Source organism: Phaethon aethereus, assembly GCF_964289735.1.
Source record: "Phaethon aethereus genome assembly, chromosome: 15".
Classification (NCBI taxonomy): domain Eukaryota; kingdom Metazoa; phylum Chordata; class Aves; order Phaethontiformes; family Phaethontidae; genus Phaethon; species Phaethon aethereus.
The window spans coordinates 4742642-4755162 of record NC_138591.1 but is presented as its reverse complement, the minus strand read 5'-3'; the positions used below and the strand labels follow the sequence as shown (position 1 = coordinate 4755162).

General features: G+C 44.1%; 1 protein-coding gene across 1 annotated transcript in view; it reads left to right on the top strand.

Annotated features, from left to right (window-relative positions):
* SDK1 (sidekick cell adhesion molecule 1) overlaps positions 1–12521 on the top strand; it is a gene marked incomplete at its 5' end in the record, with an annotated part of 412638 nt that overhangs the window by 349375 nt on the left and 50742 nt on the right. Inside the window, 4 exons of the mRNA XM_082006804.1 lie at positions 2086–2280; positions 6394–6595; positions 8589–8692; positions 10464–10534. Of these exons, the coding sequence (XP_081862930.1) occupies positions 2086–2280; positions 6394–6595; positions 8589–8692; positions 10464–10534 (572 nt within the window). The remainder of the gene's footprint in view (positions 1–2085; positions 2281–6393; positions 6596–8588; positions 8693–10463; positions 10535–12521) is intronic.

The following is a 12521-nucleotide window of genomic DNA, read 5'->3' as shown; positions in this document are numbered from 1 at the left end:
TGGACCAGTAACGGGAGAGCTGGTGCTGTGGATAAAACAGGGCAGTTTGCAGGTGGAAAAATGAAATGTCCAAGCTGTAAGATTCTAAGACTTTGCGGTCTAAGCACGCTCAAGAGCTCTGAAAAATCGGGCCAGTTTTAATCTAGCAGTCTAATGCTGGCCACCCAGCTGTGAAAAAGTTGCTGTAGGAATACGCCTGAGACAGCAGCTGCTGCGGTGTGGGGGGTACCCCAGGCAGCAGGAGGTGAGCCCGCTCGGGCGCTGGGACCCTTTCGCTGCTGATCCCATTTTCAAACCTGGGTGCCCAGAGCGAATTACGGCACTTCAGTGAATCTGCTCTATCCCCAAACCTGTCTGGAACCGCAGCCGGTGGGAGCTCGGGCTGAAGTCGCAGGTGCTCGGAAAAGCCAAGTCACTCCTGGAGGTGTCTGCGCAATCCAACCTGCTCCATGCGAGGCAGCTATGGCTGTGGCCCCACGTCCTCTCGCAGCTGCCCAAGCAAAAAGGGGAAGGAAATGCTGGTGTGTCGTCAACAGCAGTCTGAGAATCAGCACACCAAAATTAATACCATCTGTATCGCAAATAAATTCCACCGTTCATGACAGCATGTGCCACACGCAAGTATGGCATTCGTTCAAGAGAGCGCAGGAACTCCGTTTGTGCCTTTTCGGTGAGTGAGCTTGTGGCAGTTGTTGCATATTCACAGTGGGAAATAAATGTCATTGATTTTGTCTAATAGCCACAGGTAAGATAAAACCCTCCATTTTCATGCACTGACCTTCTACAAATGAAGCAGGCCAGGTCTGGCTCCCCTTGTTCTTGTTACAGCCAAAATGTGGTGGGAGTTCAGACTCTAGCTGGGATATTAATTCCAGGAGAAAGAGATGGTCTCAGGTGCTGCAGACCCCTTTGTCGTTCAGAAGATGAGCAGAGGGTTGGCAGAATCGTGTCATGATTGTTTTGTTTTCAGCTGGTTTGATTTGGATTTGTTGGCTGTCCTCTGCCCTGTGTAACTCCATGAAGCATTTAATCATACAACGGTATTCAGTTTGGGCAATAAAGCCCCACAACAATTCTGGTATTAATTGATTTTGGAAGTCAGCAGCTGGACGGAAAGTTACCATCGAGCTCCAGAAGTGAGAGCCTGATTCAATTGCTGGGTTTACAGAATGGATTTGAACATTTGGCAGATCCTCTTTGGGGGACAGTTGTTGCTAGTGGTGCGTGAGAGCTCTGGAAGCCCTCCTTTGCACGGTTGGATCATTAATAATACAGGCTAAACTGTGAACTCCTAATTGTCAGGCAGGTTGGAATGGGGTTTATCACTTTACAGTCGTCAACAAAATTGATTATTAAGTGCCACGCGGTTGAAGCAAGACCTCACAGCTTGCAGGCTTCTTCCTCGGGCTGTGGGCAAGGGCAGCAATGTTGAGTGAGGGAAGGAGGATGCTTTTGTGGGCAGTTCTGGCACTTGCTGTGCAGTTACCGGGGAGCGAAAAAGGCAAGTGCAAAAAGCAGGAGCAAGCCTTTATGTGGGCACCGTGAGGCTGCGTGGTTTGGGCAATCCAGGTGTTCTGCCGCTGAAGAACCTTCAGTCTGAGCCAATGCTGAAACGGTGAGAGGGCAGAAGAGCGTGTGAGCGTGTGTGCGTACATGTGCACGTGTGTGCGCAGCTGAAACAGAGACTGTTGTCTTGAACTGGCTCAACCGTGTAAGCTTGATTTCACGGGCTCTGTTTGTTCCTTCGCCTTTCCAAAAAGGTACCAGTATGCTCAGGAAAGATTAAACTGGGTTTGTATCTTGTTGGTATAAAGGATGGAAAGTGAAATCAGTTTCATGGCAGATTACATCCAGTAGACCCTTGTGTTTGCCAGAGTGTGTGATTTCCCTCGTAAGGTACGACGCTGGACTGGGTGAGGACTGCCATGTTACGGAGTTTCATAGCACTAAAGGAAATAAATTACTTTGTTCTGGTCTCAAATAAGCAAGTAATTATGATAAATTAATATTTTTGGTGCTCTTTTTGTCCCTGCTAGAAAAAAATCCTAATGCTTTTTCTCTCTCTTGCTGATGCTGTGGTTTCAGGGTATCAGATTGCCTATCGGCTGGCCAGCAGCAGCCCTAACAAGTTCACGACGGTGGAGGTTGGCTCAACAGTCAGGCAGTTCACTGCTACAGACCTCACCCCTGAGTCAGCATACATCTTTCGGACGTCTGCCAAGACCAGGCAAGGCTGGGGAGAGCCTCTGGAAGCCACAGTGATCACAACAGAAAAAAGAGGTAATGCTTGCAGCCACAGGTTGAGGTACTTTCTGTTGCATGCCTTGGAGCCTGTGCTGCACTTAGGGGAATTTTAATAACAGGCTACAGCCTGTACACCTCCTCCTTCTCACCCCATAAACCTGCCCCAAACCATAGCAACATCGTGATTTGAGAAACCTGGTGAGCAAGACTGACTTTTATGAGACACAGTTCTTCTAACCTGCCGGGCTGCTGGAGATTGATTTTTCCATCAGCTGCTGTATTGGCCATATGTGGCCTCCTTCTGCAGTCAGATTTTTTTTCAGCTTTCTCGTTTTCTAGAAAGTTTGCAATCTTAAGAAAGTAAGTGATGGATGAATTATATTGATTAGGGAACGCAAAATGAGAGGCGATGATGTTGCAGGATTTCTCCACAGCTCCTCCATTGTACCTCAGTCCTGACCTAAGGTGTTAGTAATTACTCTGGCCTTTCACTGCCGCACACTTGAGCGGAGCGTTTGCATCTGGGTTGCCCAGAAATCTTGCATCAGGCATAAAATGGTTATTCACATTCTGAATCCCCAATCAAATTCTGTTCTGTAGGGAACCTACTTGAAGAAAGCAGGAGTTACATGTGTATAAATGAAACCAGTGCTTAGATACCAAGCGTGTCAAAATGTGAAGCACATATAAGGTTTTACAGAATCTACTCTGCATCAATGCTTGTTTCTAATTCTTTGGCTCAAGTAACTGCTTGATTCTTCAGTCTTAGAACAGATCTCTAGAACTGCCATCTAGAAATTTTATATTTTCTACTTGTGCATGAAGATTTTTTTTTTTTTTTAATTCAGAGCGAAAAGAGGATACATCAGTAGGAAACAGGAGTGTGGGCTTTCCTCTGGTCTTGTACCATATGCCATGTTCCCCTGCAAAGCACAGGACATCTGTGGTCTCTTGATCTGGCAAAGTCAAAACTAGCCAGGGTAACTTTACCAGCATCATTCCCTTGTGCATCACTGGATTTTCTGCCACATGCTGCTCTGACCCATTGTGCTGTCTGCATATTGATCTTTAAGAAAACTTCCCTCTCAAAAATGAAAACCATGCAACTTCTGTGATTTATAAAAATCACAGTTCAGAGAGAAGCACACTTCAGGTAACCAGGGCAGACCTCCATAGACGTCTTTCAGTATTGTTAGCACTTTTGCATGTGCTTGTGTGCCTGGTCTTGGCTCTTGCCCGAGTCTTGTGCTATAATACAACTAATAATACTTAATTTAGTTCTTAAAATGTGCCTACTAAGCAATCTCTCATTTTAAGTCCTTTCTACACCTTGCAAATCATTTAGCATAGGAGCAAGCTTTTCCTATGCTCTTTTGCCCCACAGTGTTTTCCTTATTATTTTCCTATAATACTTCTAAGAAGAGAGGACACTGGCCTGCTGGTCTACCACCAGCAGTGAGGACCAGTGGCGTGCATTTCAACTGCCTTTGGCCTGTCTGGTTGGTGTTAAAATTCCCACTGGCAGAGCTCTCCAGGTCACGTGCTGCCTTCCCAGTGCGTAACAGTGCAGTCCTCAGAGAAAGAACCTCTAGAGCTGCATTAGGAAACTTAAAGTACTTCTCCTAAAGATACTGTCCATCAAAGAGATTTATCAGCTCAAGGTTTCTTCCACCCCTATCTGATTGCTGTCAAAGTGGAAGTTTGAATTCCAACATGTGGAAGTTTCAGAAAAAACCCGCCATGCCCAATAAAGTGAATCCTCGAAGCTTGGAGCCTCTCCTTTTCAATTAAATGTGCTCACATTTCCCAGACCGTGCACCAGCTCTTGCTGGGTACACAATAGGTCAAGGCAGAACTCCCAGCTCCGCTGCGGGAGCACTGATCCCTCATTGCTAGCTATGCTTTAGGGTTATCTTGAATTGGCAAGTCATGGTATAAATTGAACCCTTTCTCTTTTTGATGGATGGTTCTACTGTGTCTCTATGCATGCCATGGAACCGAGTCCCAAGGCACTGAGAGTTAACTGAAGTGTTCCTATGTGTAACGTGCGAAGAGAAAAATGTGTAATCTCACATCAGCAAGATTGATATGAGGAGATGACAAAGACATTTATCCAGTGCAGCTGTTCTGCTAACAAGTAAATAAACAAACAAATAAGCCTGCAACTTGTATACAGGACAATAAATATCCGAGAGTGAAGAGACATTTAATTTCCATTAACAAAAATGCATTTAATATACTTGTAGTCCTTGATAGTAAGGTAGGCAGGCAGGCAGATTCCCTTGAAAATTAGCTAAATTGGTCACTCTTGTCCTTTTAAATTCCTTAGATAATCCCAATATAAATCTTTACATTTTACAGTGATACCTGTGATTTACAGATCCCGAGTTGTATTGTAGCTGTATTAGCCAGAGGTTCTTCTGTAGTGCTTTGAATGCACATACTGGTATGATATCCTTCAGAATACTTAACATCAGTGATCAGGGCAGAACTGAGTCAGAAGATGTAAATGTAGTGAGAAATTAAAAGGAGGCCATTGAGTCATATGGCCTGGCCTTACATTCCTGCACAAACAGCTCACCTTAGCATTTGCTGGTGGCTAAACTCCCATAAATAAACTCTTTATACTAACGGTTTTGTACAAACAGTCAGGAAGTATATCTTGCAACACAGGAGATTTTAAGATCTCCCATTAGCAGCAGAAGGAAACCCAATCATGGGAGACTGACTGCAAGATCTGACCTGCCCAAAACAGCAAGCTGGTTAAAGCTTATCAGCAGAGAGTATTAAATCCCTGCACGACACTCGCTCCCTCTGATAGAATAACCCTGAATACCTGTCTCAGCCTGTCAGTGTAAGGCATTGACCTTTTGCGCCATACTCTGGCTCGGGCTGCTGGCACCGAGGGCTTCCTGCAGCTAACAGCTTGCAAATCTTTGGGCACTGATGTCAGCAAGAGCATGCTGCAGAGAAATGCCAAAACGTGTAGGAAATGGTTTTAGGGGATGGCAGGGCAGGGAAGTGCTCGCCCATACCGAGCTGCGAGGAAGCAGGCCGGCGGAGGTGTGTTTATGGAAGCAAGTGCTGATGAAGTGGAATTGAATTGCTTCTGGAAAGCAAGTCACTGCGGTGTCTCCAATCAATTTCTGCTTTATTACATGCCACACATTTTAATCAGAATCAATAATCTTCATGATAAACAATTAAACAATTATTCCTCACTCTATAGAGTTTCTCTATTGAAATCGATGGAGTGCAGAGACACGGTGATGGGAAAGGAGATCTATACTGAAAGAGCTGGGGACTGGCATGCTTACACCTGCATTACCATTCCCTGCCACCTCTAAAAGGTGAACGGTTAATTACTCTGGAGAGATCTCCCTCAGCATTGGCACTGCCTGCTGTGACTTTGCAGGTTCAAGGTTAGTGGGCATGAAGGGAAGAATTAGGGAGGTCTGGAAGTGAAATGCCGCAGGTACTCAAGCCCCAGCTCTGCACTGTTGGGTTCCAAGCTGGGGTTTGGAAGCAGCAGCAGGAGCTGCTGGTGATTCCCCGTTCCTTGCCAGAGAGAGCTGGTGCAGGAATTCAGTTGTAATTCGGCTGTAAGTTGTGCGCTCAGACTCTGCTACACGCCAGCCTGTTCCAGCTCATCCCTTCCTCTTCTTCATGCCCTGGCTGGGGAGCAACGGGTGGAAGAGGATGCCATGTAGCACAGAGAGAACGTAGTCCCGTGGTACCAAGTAGTAAGCACAGGTTAAAAAGTGAACCAGTTTACAGACAAATTCTGTCAAAAGAGCAATTGCAGCTGGAAACACAGCGAGTTTCATTAAAGACTTCCTTGGTTTGCTTGGCTGCTGATCCTAATGATTCTTCCTTAACCTGCCAGGCTAAGACCCCCCCAAGTTTGATGTCTTGCTAGGAAAGTGTATATTCAGTGGTGACCTTTTATGCAGGGACATAAGAACCAGTTTTAGAGCTCCTCTTTGCAGTAGAAGGTTAAGGAATGAGATGACTTGCACACTTCATGGGACAAACCCAAAAGTTCAATCTCCTGTGGCATCACCACTATGAAAACCCGATCAGGCGGTCAAGTTTTTTGTTAGCTTGAATTTCCTCTCAAAGCAGGACCAAATTATGGTTTAATTGCAGAACGGCCAGCACCTCCCAGACAGCTGATGACCCCCCAGAGCAATGTGTCATCACGGAGTCTGCTGTTGAAGTGGGTCCCTGGAAGTGATGGATCTTCACCTATACGATATTTTACAGTACAAGTGCGGGAACTGCCAAATGGTGACTGGCAAACCTACTCCTCTTCCATCAGCCACGAGGCAACGTCCTGCATTATTGAAAGGTACCATATGATCCCGGGCTAGCATAGAAATTCCCACACTTTCCACCTCCAACAGTTATGAAGCCGAAGCAAACATCAGTCAGCTTCACGGTCTTTTTGGGGGAGAGAGGTTAAGTGAGGTCACTGCTCCCATTTTAGTGGTGGTGTTATGAACCGTAGTTGAGAGATTTGCTGAAGGTCATGGAATAAATCTAATTAAAGTTGGATTGCAGTGCATCTTTTTGAAGCCCTTCCTGAAAGCTCAGCATGGTAGATAACGCTACTCGGGCTAAACCATATGTAGCTACACAATGTTCTGTAAAATACAACTAGTTAAAAATCCTTTGAGTAGCGACTGATGTTAAAATCCACCCTCAATGCTGCATTGCAATTATCTCTATATAAGCTTTTCCAGATGAAATGAGAACCATTTTTATCTGTATTTTCCATACCGAAGTTTATAGATAGCATCAGAATGTTTAAACTTTGTTATTCAGGCTTCATTATATCCTCAGTGATGCTGTTGTAATTAAAGTCCTTGTAACATCTGCAAAAGCAATTGAATGTCTGTGAGAAGGTACTTGTTTTGCTGTCCATTTCCTCTACTGACCAGCTAGTACAAATCAGATTATTTCTAAAAGGCCGTAAGCTTTTGGAGAATCAAGTATTCAAAGCATTCAGATACATATTTTTCAGTTCTGTTATAAAAACACCAGTGCTTATGGTATATGGCAACTCACTGGTCATGTGCCAGATGATGCAGATATATTGCTACCCTTTTGTCTAACTGTGCAGAAAAAAAGAAAACTTGACAGCTATAGGTGCAAACATAGACCTGATTCGTTGACCTTGGAGGTATTATACCCACCCTAAATTATCCCCAGTATCTTTCTAGTCAAAACCTGCAAAATCAAGGAAACCAACTATGTCATTTAGACTTGACGTTGGCATTACTGAAAACAAAAGATCAAGAAAGACGTTTCCAATTATTCGAGCTGCTGTAGGTAAGTAACGGTGTCCTAATAGGGTGGAACTACTGAAAAAGATTTCTTCTCCCCCTTGCTAAAAGCATTTTCCTGTGAAAATCAGAAAGAGTAGTACGTGCGTGATGCGAGAGTGCTGCCCATCAGAATGCATTATCCCTTGACGTTTAATCATTCCTTACAAGTAACTTTACTTGGGTTTGTAGTCAGTGTTACATCTGCCAGCTGATGGCTAGACACTACCAATTAATTACCTAAATCCCCCGTAACTTACAGCTCTGCATTTTTGGCCTCTGCCTGTGACTCAAAAGGCATCCTCCCCCACACCTTCTCCCTGCCAAGCCAAGACAGAAGAATCTTTGCGAAGGTTATGTCAGCTGAAAATCACTCTTTGCATATCTCAAAGCACTGCATAGATAAAAGAGCTGCAGGGAATCTGTTGTTACCGGCTTTATTAAATAATCCAGGTAATAGCATTAATTTGAAATTCAGTAGGAATAAAATGCACTGATCAAACAGTACGGTCTGGAGGATTAGTTAGAAGGCTGGGGCTCTGAATTCTAGTGCCTGCTGTGCGCTGGCCGACCCTGGGCACATTACCTGCCTCCTCGGTACCTGCCGTCCCCATCTGTGCATTGAGGGTGACCCCCAGATCTGTTTTGAGGCTATCATCTCAGGCAAAGCACCCTGAAAGCCAGGTTTTGCATAGCCATGTAAACCTTGAGTAACAGCACATCTTGTCCTTTCCAACAAAGCCCAGTCATAGGCTGCTCCAGGAACTGCAGCTTCATGGCTGTTTTCTGGAGCCCGATTCAGCTACGAATCCTGCAGGAACTGGGGCCGATGGAAACCTGAGAAGATGCTGGTGGCAGCAAGGGTGTGAAAACCCCCATGTCATGAGGAAGCTGGCGGAGGCGGCAAAGAAAAGGCGATGTGGCGAAGAGGCAAACGGCTCAATGACTTTGGTTGCCAATGGGCAGGTTCTCTGTAGAGAGATTTCATCCCTGAGCCTTATTTTTTACATTCCACAGCTTGAACCCTTTCACCTCCTACAAACTGCGAGTGAAAGCAACCAACGATATCGGAGACAGTGACTTCAGTGCGGAGACTGAGGCAGTGACAACTCTGCAGGATGGTAAGCGAGGAGGAGAGGCACGCTGGGGGCATCGCCATGGGGTGGGAGCTCCCCAGTGCTCCTGGGTTTGCTGGACCCACTGCAATGTGTTCTCCACTGGGACCGTGGAGTGCAAATTCAACAGCCAATGCAGTTTGGTTCATAGGAGATTGATATAGGTACTAATGAGATGTGGCTGAATTAATAACAGGCAGCCTTAAGTGTCCTGCTGTGCCCTCTGATAATGAATCATACTTTCAGGAGTCTCAAAATGGAATTAAACTCCGTTTGATTGGCTTCCAAACTCTGCACTAACCATTATCTTTGCAGAAATTGAATAATTTACAAGAGAACATTAAAAATAAATGTAGAACCATGCATACATTTGAAGAAGTTTCTTCAATTGTTTTCACTCACAAGCCACATCGGTCTGCAATATGGCAAAATTGCTGAGGTATAAGTAAGAAAGAGTATGAAGCTCCTGGAAACATGAGCACTTAATCCTGCAGATCAGGGCTAATAAACTGTGAATGACATTGACAAGGCTTTTATTTTTAGCCTTAGAGATCTGCTTCTAATTCCTTGATTGTATAAAGTCAATGTCTGAATGCAGAAGTAGCACTCGTCTTGAATGGAGAAAGGAACTCTGCAAAGTGTGAAAAAGCATCAATATTTACCTTTAGCCTGGGAAATGGGGTAATACTGGGATACATACGTGTGTGTGTATATATGTATATGGTGCTAGGAATTAGCCAATATTTAATACAGTGCAAGGAATGACTAGCTAAATATGACATTGAGATATAAAAATAGGAAACAATTTTGCAAAGGAATGCTTAAAGATTGTGATCTTGAAATCAGAAAAACCGAGAACAGAGCTCAGGAGTATCCGAAGTTAAACAAGAACCCATGTAATACTCCACCAACGTGCCTGGCAGCCTTTTAAAGGCACCCTGACACCCCTTTAAAGGCATCCTGACACCCCACCTTCCTGGACAGCGGCTGCTCTATTGGTGCAGGCTGTAACCAGTACTAATGAGTGTTTCAGAATTTAAAATTTTATTTTCAGTTCTCTTTGAATTTAGCTATGGTGAATCCAGAATTGTGCTTGGCCTCCTCCCAGTACAACGGGGAAGCGCTGTGAAAGCTTCCCACCTCTTCAACAAACCGAACATTTATTCTGCTGAGCAAACCTGGTGTTGCCACTCGAGCGTTGCACTGTGGAGGGCTGTCAGCTCCCGATAAGTCTGCCCGTCTTCGTATCGAGCTGCTGTCGTGTGTGCGTATGTGCTATAGGCCATGGGCACAGGAACGGGTTAACCTGTGGTATATCAAGCTATTCTAACTAAAATAATCTGTGAATATATGAGACACGCTCCAAAAACCAAGGTGGGCTGGCTCCAGCTGTGGCAAAAATATCATGGAAAATTTGGGAGCAGTTTGCTGGCTCTTCCAAGTGCACACCCAGCTGGTTTAACTTGTCGTTTCAAACATGTTCCAGTAGTTTGTGGCTGGCATGCTGCAGTTTCTTGCAGATTTATGCCCTCAGCTTTTCTCTTATTCCTGCCCAAGTTGCCAAGGCCACAGGTAGAGCAAGGGATGTGCAAGAAGTGGCTGGCTGCTGCCTGGGTTGCAGTATTCGTATCCACCGCATTGCTTTTGAGACCCACCACGTAGCAGCTGGGATAGAAGGTTTTCTTCAGCAGAGAAGAAAGCGAATCTGATTAACAAAACCTGCCTGTTTTCCACCCTGTTGCTATAACTGCTTTGGTTTCCTTTTTTTCTTGTTTAGTTCCAGGTGAACCACCCGGTTCTGTGTTAGTAACTCCCCACACGACTTCATCTGTCCTTGTGCAGTGGCAGGTAGGTAAAACGAAAAATTTTGATGTTTCTGGAACATTTTTTTTTGTTGCTTTGACTTGTTGATCTTAATGGTACATTGCAAGGGACGTTTTCCTGAGCTGGAAGTATTGCGGTAAAGTTGAAGGACTGCAGTCACTTCCTTATTTTCCTGATCTAGGCATATATTTTAGTGATGGATGGAAATTCCCAGCAGTTGCTTTTACTTTGTGCCCCACGAGGGAAAGCTTGGGAGGTAAAGGAGTTTCTGTGGCAATGCTCAGGGTCATTACTTGTACAGATTCTCCTGAGCTTCCATTGATATCAAGATGAGCATATTTACATTGAAAACTTTCAACGGAATGCGGCACTGGTAAAGATCCAGTAATCAAAAGCTCGTTTTCGTTCGCATCGCATACTGCCTTCCTCAGCTGCCTGAAATAATCAGAAGCGCATAGTACACCCGAAATCCAGCTCACACCTTTGAGGAACTCCACATGCTCTTTTGGGTCTTTGAGGGCTAAAAATTGAGCTTTCTTCAGAGAAAAGAAAGCAAGTTTCAGCCCTCTGTAATATCTCTGAGTTGGATGTGAAAGTATTCGTGCCAAGTCTGTGTTTTATATAGGCTTTTCCTCTGCCTTCCTTTATCTTTCAATACTGGCCTCCCGGGAGATGCTGGAACATTTTGTGACCCGGTGCCTGAGGCTTCTTTTTGCAGAGTGAGCATTAACAGAGACAACCCAGTGGGGTGCTGCACGTCATCCGTAACCTATCCTGGAAAGCCTCTGCCCACCCTGCTCCCGAGACGGTGTCCCACACACATAGTAAGGATAACTTTGGACAGATTGCATTACGGTGAAAAATGTACATACGCGTTTACAGTACAGATGGGGCTCCTTGCATTTTTGGAAAAAATATATGTATGAGGGTCTGTTTATTACTATGCAGCAGCACTTTAAAAATACGCCTGGCTGTACTGCTGGGTTGCTGGCCCAAGTTCACGCAGCATAATACTAAGCAACATCATTGCTTACAGCATGTTGAACAAATAGAAGACATGTTGAACACTTTTACGAAAGGAATAATGGAGAGATGTAAATCTACCACCCCACCTACAAATAAAGCCCACAGTGAAGAAAAACAAGTATACAAAGGGGATGTGAGGCATGATGTACCGTGGAAATAAACGTACTCCCAATTGACTGATTATTGGTGTGTAGTTAACGTGAAATAGGTGGTTGTTTAGGTAATTGGATGTTTTTTATTTCATGAAAATGAAATGGGGTTGTTGTGCCAGAGCCATCTCAAGGGAGTTGTGGGCAATTATATGTCATTACTACATGTATATTAATTGGTCCTGGTAATTCAGCCGTACTATATTTTTCAAATAAACAAAAATCTTCAAGTCCCACAATAGCCTCCAATTAAGAAGAAGTTTCACAGCAGTGTCTCAGAAATAATGTAAACTGAAAACAGCAGTCAAGCTAAATGGGAAAGTAGATTTCCAAGCAAAGCTAAATTTTTAACTTTGAGCTGTGTTAATAATTCACAAAACAAACTCTAGATGCACTATCTCTGCTTTCAGCTGCTTGGTCCAATCAGTCCATTATTTTTAAATCTAAAGTAGGAAGAAAATAAGTAATTTCCATTGAGGTTTGTTGTATCAATAATGCAAGGCTATTTCAAATGTTCTGGAGGACATTACAGTTAACATCAGGATCATGCGCTGTTCTGTTTCTACCTTAGACATAACAAATATTCAGACTTACATCTTGGGTTTTTTTTTTTTAATTATTTTTAAACAGGACAAAAATGTTTCTCTTACTTCTGTACAACATTATGGACTGCCACTCATAATCATTTTACCTATTTCAGCAGATCCCTCAGGCCTTCCTACAAAATCCTAAATAATCCAGTACATCAAAAGCAGAGTTTTGTCCATGAAGGACAGATAGGAAGGAGAAGACCTGACCTTTTAGCAGCGTACCCTTTTCAGGAAAGAATCATCATT